The 7399-nt window shown below is 50.8% G+C and overlaps 1 protein-coding gene across 1 annotated transcript; it reads left to right on the forward strand.

Annotated features, from left to right (window-relative positions):
• Positions 1 to 974: 974 nt before the first annotated feature.
• Positions 975 to 6294, forward strand: C1QL3 (complement C1q like 3; the record flags this gene model as incomplete). The annotated part of the gene is made up of 2 exons (XM_082280690.1): positions 975 to 1586; positions 6115 to 6294. Exons 1-2 carry the CDS (start codon positions 999 to 1001, stop codon positions 6292 to 6294), a joined length of 768 nt encoding a protein of 255 aa, XP_082136816.1. The 5' UTR covers positions 975 to 998.
• Between the last annotated feature and the right edge of the window lie 1105 nt (positions 6295 to 7399).

Raw genomic sequence — 7399 nt, forward strand, 5'->3', positions numbered from 1 at the left:
TAAAGCGGTATTTCCCAGAAAACATTAACATGGCACAGTGGCCTCAGGGAAGCGTTAAGCAGGAGGTGGATTGACCTTTTAATTCTCGATCGGTGACCTGAAGGGTACCAGAGGCTGCTAAGCACATCTCTTCCCTTCGGTCTGCTTCAGAAAGAGCTGTCATCTCAAGATGCAGCTATTGAGTGAGGCTCACGATTTCGCTGTTCATCCTTTTGCGGGAGGGGTGGGGGAGGGAGAAAAGAAAAAAAATATATATTTCCCACACTGCCAGAGTAATGCCAAACTCTCTGTGAGTGGGAAGAGCAGAGCAGATGCTGGAATGTGATGCCAAAGCAGCTCCCCTTTCCCCTGCGCTTTTGGGTGCCTATAAATTGCTCCAGAGCGCTCGTCAGCCTCCTCCTCTCCTGGCAGGTGGCACCCGGGCAGGATCCCGCTCTCCCTTCGGCTCCGGCTCCGGCTTCGGCGCGGCGGCGCGGGCACTGGGCGGCGGGCACCGGGGCGGCCGGGAGGCGCGGCCCCGCTGAGGACTGTCGTCTCTGCGAAAAGAGAGAGAGAGGGAGGGAGAGAGAGAGCGAGGAGGCGAGCGGGGCGATCGCGAGAGGAAAGGCAAGTTCCAGGGAAAGTTGACTCGGACTGGCACAGCCTGCAAAAAAAAAAAGTCGATCGCCAGCGGGAGCATAAAAGTGCGGGCGGCCGGGGCGCGGCGGCAGCTCTCCCTCTCCCGCTCCGCTCCGCTCCCTCGCCCGCCCCGCGGCTGCAGCGGCCGCAGCGGAGCGCCGCGACCCGCGGGAGCCCCCGCAGCACCGGCGGCCCTCGGGAGGGCAGCCGAGCCCCAGCGGAGCCGAGCTCGCGCGGGCTCGGCGTTTTTTCGGCTCTGAGGAGGAACCCCGCCAACCATCAAGATTTTGTCCAAAAGCAGACAAGAGGATCGCCCTGCGCTGAGCCGGCTGGTGGGCAGCAGGCGGCGGCTGATCGCGGCCGGCGCGCTGGGGGTGGTGATGGTGCTGCTGCTGGTCATCCTCATTCCCGTGCTGGTCAGCTCGGCCGGCACCTCGGCGCACTACGAGATGCTGGGCACCTGCCGCATGGTCTGCGACCCCTACGGCGGCACCAAGGCGCCCAGCACGGCGGCCACGCCCGACCGCGGGCTCATGCAGTCCCTGCCCACCTTCATCCAGGGGCCCAAGGGGGAGGCCGGCCGGCCGGGCAAAGCGGGGCCGCGTGGCCCGCCGGGGGAGCCGGGGCCGCCCGGCCCGGTGGGGCCGCCGGGTGAGAAGGGCGAGCCGGGGCGGCAGGGCCTGCCAGGCCCCCCCGGGGCGCCGGGGCTGAACGCGGCGGGGGCCATCAGCGCCGCCACCTACAGCACCGTCCCCAAGATCGCCTTCTACGCCGGCCTCAAGAGGCAGCACGAGGGCTACGAGGTGCTCAAGTTCGACGACGTGGTCACCAATCTGGGCAACCACTACGACCCCACCACCGGCAAGTTCACCTGCTCCATCCCCGGCATCTACTTCTTCACCTACCATGTGCTCATGCGGGGCGGCGACGGCACCAGCATGTGGGCCGACCTCTGCAAGAACAACCAGGTGGGCGCCGCGCCGGGAGCAGCCGGGGACAGGAGGGCAGCGGGCACCGAGGAGCAGGGGGGTTCCCCGTGGGAGCGGGCTCTGTGCGGGGAGCGGGCGGAGCGGCGCGGGAAGGGCGGGAAGCGGACGGGGAGGGGGAGCCGGGCGGCCGCTGGAGGCGGCGCGGGTGAGTGGCGGGGGAGCGGAGCCCGAGCCCGGGCGGCGCGAAGCGGGCGAGGGGGACCGGCGGTCGCCTCTCCGCAGCTGGCGGGGAGCCTGCGGGGAGCGCCGTCCCGCTCCGCCTCGGGTGCCCGAAGGCCACCGAGGGGTCGGATGTTCCGCTCAGAGCAGAGGTCGCCCAGGCTGCTGGGTGAATGCGGACTCGACGCGTTCTCCTCCCCGAGAGCCGCGCCGCAGGCGCCGCTCCCAGCCCGCTGTCCGGGCGGTTCCGCGGGCAGAGCAGCGCCCGGCCCTTCCCGCTCCCGGCCCGCCCTGGCCGCCGCCCCGGCCGCGGAGCGCTGCCCGCCGCTCTGCCGGGACGGGAGCGGGGGGCGGGAGTACCAGCAGCGCAGCCCCCGCAGGGCGTGAAGAGCCCGGCGCTCCCTCGGGGAGGGGAAAGACCCCGGCAAGAGAGGGGAGCCAGGGGCGGTGGGTGAGCTCAGAAGAGGGTGGTGCTGCGTGGGGAAAGGGTGAGGTGGGTGGGAGGAACGCCGCCACGGCACGGGACGGGGCTCCCACGCAGCGGAGCGCCGCTTTGACACGCTCAGCCCCCGGCGGGGAGCGAGGCTTCCCCCTGTCAGGAGAGCTGATAACAGAGTGAGCTCGGCGGCCGCAGACCGGAGCCCTTGGCGGGCCAGCGCAGGGGAAGGCGCCGGCTGACGGCCCGGCCCATGCCGGGAGGTACACCGGGCGTTCGGAGAGCCCGGGCAAGACCCGAGTTTGTCGGCATCCTCTGGGCAGGATGGAGACATCGGAAATAATTAAAGGTCTTGCGATGCTACCGTCTGAAAAACGGAGGAATCATCCCTTTTAATCAGGATAAACGTTGCCACTGCGCTGGGAGAGGCTGTACCTGTAACATTGCCCCAGGGGAGCCGTCCTTCGCAATTCTGGGGCTCTTCCGTGCGTAGTTAACAGACACGGGTAGGCTGGCCCTAATTCCTACAGCTTAGCGGCACCGCCATCCCTCAGGCTTCGGGTGCCCAGGGACAGCGCGAGGTGTCCGCGCGGCGGGAGGCCGAGGGACGCGCCGCGCACCGGCCGCTCAACAGGTCCCTCGGCGCCCGAGCCGTCCCGGCGCGCAGGGGCTGCAGGGCGGGCCGGCGGCTCGGGCAGCCCGGAGCCAGCGCTGCCGCTCCCCTGGGCTGTTCGCCCTCCGGCGGGCTAGGCTGGGGGATGGACCGGCTCCACGCCGTGTCCGAAGGACTGAACACCGGGCCCCGTGTCCCCGCCGTGCCGGGAGGCCGCGAAGAAACTCGTTCGTTTGCGCGTCTCCTCCCCCGCCGAGCACGGCCGGCTCACGGCCCTTTGTGCTCAGCGCACACCGGAGCGGCGGCGGCCGGTAAATTAATCTGATATGCCACTTAACCTTTTGTTTATGGCTCCTCAGAAGGACTGTGAGAACAGAATGATGAGGACATCAGCGGCAATTAATTAAATTAGAAAATGTCTACCATAAATACTGTCTCAGCAGACAAACCAGGACTAGTAAAACAAAGTACATCCTAATATATTCACTTTGATATCTTCCTACAAAAGCAATATTGCACACTGCAAGAATGCAATTGTACTTGCAATTAAAGAACTGATCTATTTTTACCCTTATTTATAATGTTGTAGGGTGTTTATTTTCACAAACCGTGAAAAATAAATACATAGCAGTAGTTTTAAAGAAGTATCCAATTACAAATATTCAATTGAACCTGAAGTCTAACCATTTCCAAATATAGCTACTTCCAGTACCAGACATGAGACAAATTAAACTCGTAGTTTTTCAAAGAAGAAAAAACCCAAAACAACCAAACAGGGGTTCCATGTGTATATTTGTATATACTATACAAGATATTTAGGTAAATACTTGCATATAAATGGTTTAAAATTGACCCACAGTTATAATTCTTCAATGACATTATGATTTATACTTGAAACGCTAAACGATGATGTGACAGGCTTTATGCATATTTGTAAGGAAGCTCAGAAATTTTGAAAGTAGTTAAATGGAGTGACAAAGGTAACATTATAAATCCAGTGCTCTCTAACAATGAAAAAACCCAAAACACTGAAAAGTGTATGATTTACAGAAAAAAACCCCGTCCTAAGCAATACATATGTGGAACCTCAAGGTCCCCAGTGTTACCACATTGTCTGCTGTAATGGTTATCAAGCTTGAAGAGGGAAGTGCTGAGATCACTCAGCTTAGGTATGTGTGTGCAGGCTGAGACCGCAGCTTCATGAAAGAACTTACATGGAACTTGTGAAATGTATTGTCTCACAGTGCTTTCGTTTTGAGATACATTTACCCTCTTGCAGCAGTACACTCACTGAGAATTCATTTGAGACTGTTCTCCTAGCTTTTAAAAAGAAATTGCACTGGCTAACCAAGCAAGAAGATAAACCCACTAAGAATAGCACACAGGACCTTTGCTTCTACACACAGGGCAGTAAGATCTGCATTTTGGTTTCTAGACCTTCAGTACTCAGAAACTCTTTTTTTTTTCCAGCCAGTATGTACTATGTAAAATCTTGAAAATGAAATATCCATTGCCGTTGTAGCCAGTGTCCACATGCTGACTCCTTTAGGATAGTCACTGATGTAATTTGAATTCCCCCTTACCATCCACAGAAACACAACATTTTATACAAATCCACAAAGTAGCATTTCATTAGGAAGTAAATTAGAATTTGAAAAGTCCTTTAAGCAATTTTGCTCACCATTATGCAAGATATTAGTTCTCTGTGAAAGTTTTTCTACCTCGTCTGCAGCCCTTTCACTCCTCCCCATTTGCCCTTTCCATTTCCACTGCCAGCAACCATCTCAGTCTGTTAGTTTCTCTGGAAGGTCTTCCCAGGGTTAATGGTCCAGAGCCTTCCACTCTGCCCTGCCAGCCATTATTCCAAAGAAAACATCCAGTATTTAGAATAATTGTTGTTTAAAAAACTAGCAAAACAGATCACCCCTGTAAACAATACCAGGCAAGTCAGAACCAAGAAGTCCTGAAATAGTCGGGGTTTATCATCATGCCATGTATCAGTTTAAATTTGCAGCCTGTCACAGCTCCACAAGCCTTTGCAGCCTTTCTCACTGTTCTTACAGGATGCATAAAGAATTTCCACCTACTGTGATTTTTAAGCTGCATAATGCCATAAGATCCTGCATAGTAAAAGAACCCCCTCCTTTTTAACATTTCAATATTAATGTGAAATCATATCACATGAAAATTTAATTTGGAAATTTATCATGTAAACTTTGAAAGGAATCCATGGAAAATTGTGACTTATAGCCTATTTTTTCAGTTCAGAACAGAAAAAATCCCACATATAGTACACCAAGTCATGCATTATTACTTAGTTCAGATTTGCAATACCACTAAATCATTTACTGCTCTGTAACTACGCCAGAACAAAGACAAGCAACAAGCAGATGACGTGTTACACTGAAATAAATCACATACAACCATGTTTAAATATTTTACCAAACAGAGTCAAATTATATATAAATGATTTGGAGACTTACAATGGCACAGCCTGTTCATTGCTGGAAACCAACATACATCTTGAAATTACAGATTACTTCCAGTTTGCAAGAAATGTCAAATTTAATCAGTCATGGAATACCAAGGGAGAAATGGGAAAAAAGTACGTTTAAGGGAAAGTTGCAAGTGAAAAGCCCTCAATGATTTGTAAATTCCAAAAACCTCCTAAAGCAAATAGCGACTTGCCTGTGATTTTTCAAAGGTGCATCTCTTAAAACACAGGGAGATTAAATGTTTGCTTACTGAAATGTGGTAATAGCCCTTTTTCCAAACCCAGACTATGATGCTTACCTGCTTGTGTGCATGTGTGTGTGTGGGTGTACTTCTTGTATTCTTTTTTGCAGCATGATTCTATTACTTGGTATGACAATAAACTGCCCCTGGACAAAGTCCATCTTGGGAGCTCCCTGTGGGCCTCCCTGTGGATCCTCACCATTTTCAATCATTTGTCCCACTGATACAAGTTACAATGTAAAATTGGTGCACGACCAGATCCAGTTCTCCCAACTCCAGCTTTTCTTACACATATATTTAAAAAGGCTCCAGACATCTACGGAAGACCAAGCAGTTGTGAATTCATCAGATGACTGAGAAGGGAGTATATTACTGCTTTAGTTTCAGAAGTACTGTAGGAGAAAATAAGCAATAATCACAGGAATAAACTACAATATACATTGCCAGATGTTTAAAGTGGCAACTCATGCATGTTGAATAAAATGTTGAGGATATGCTTTCATTTCAACAGGCAGGAAAAATTCCCTGAGTTTTCTTAACCAGTCATTCTGTATTTTATGTAGGTTCGAGCTAGTGCGATTGCTCAGGATGCTGATCAGAACTACGACTATGCCAGTAACAGTGTGGTTCTTCACTTGGAGCCAGGAGATGAAGTTTACATTAAATTAGATGGAGGAAAAGCACATGGAGGAAACAACAACAAATACAGCACATTTTCTGGATTTATTATTTATGCTGACTGATAATGAGTAAAAAGACCCACCAAACCAGTCAAGAAATGAAGCCTGCTCTTCTAAGTGATGGATTTGCGTGGCAAAAGTCAATGAAACAAGCACCCCAGCAGAGAGTGACCACTGAACACCTCAACAGCAGGGGAAAAAAGTCGAATGCTACCTGATTCACATCTGTACAACACAGAGAAACCTTATGTTAAAAAGCCACAAACCAAGTTAAACAGATGTGCGATCCACTTCCGCCAAAGCAAACACTTCCTCATTGTTAGTGTCCATGTGAATGAAGTTCTACATAGATCAAATTTTTACAGGGAAAAAAAGGCCCACCTAAGGACGCTGAGTTATTTCTTCAGTGTATATGATACTTTGATGTGTTATGGTCTTGCTGCTTTATCCATACTTCAGCTTTGGTTCTTGTGACTTACCTGCTAACAATGATGCTTGGAGTCCACTCATAGTGTGGTGAGGAATGATTTTACAATAAAAGGAAGAGGTAATCAAAATATACTTTCTCTCTGCAAAGAAATTGTTTGCCTTGTACTTTTCTTACCCTTCCACTTAAAACTAGACACTAATCAGCTTCAAGCTTCAAGCCTTAACTCGATGCTCCTGCTTTGTAGGTTTACATTAGACTTTTAACATAAAATCAGTCCAGTGAAGTTATTTAAATTTTGTCTTTCCCTTAGCTGTCCTGTAAAAGAAAAAGAAGGATAGCAGAAACACTATTTTCCCCTGAAAAATCCAACAGTTGACAAACTATTCTACTGGACCATATCCTTGATTCCACCAAAGCAAATGGCAAAACTCCCACTGCTATTAGTGGAAAAGGGATTTGGCTTTTAATTTGTATACATGTAAATATATATTTAGACAATTATTACAGGCCCATTCTTGATGGTTAGTTGTGTAAATATTTAGAAAGCCTGGCAACCACACCATCAGACTAAGGCAGAGTGTTTTCTTTGCAGCAATTAGTCTTCATTAGTCTTTTCACACTTAGTCTGTACCTGGGTACTATTTTTAATAAAGTAGTTATGGATTAATATACTGCAGATGTTCCACTAGAATTTCATAGGAATATAATGGGTCAAAACCTTAACTGTCTTAGGTGTCT

Source organism: Coloeus monedula (genome assembly GCF_965178545.1).
Source record: "Coloeus monedula genome assembly, chromosome: 1".
NCBI classification, from domain to species: Eukaryota; Metazoa; Chordata; class Aves; order Passeriformes; family Corvidae; genus Coloeus; species Coloeus monedula.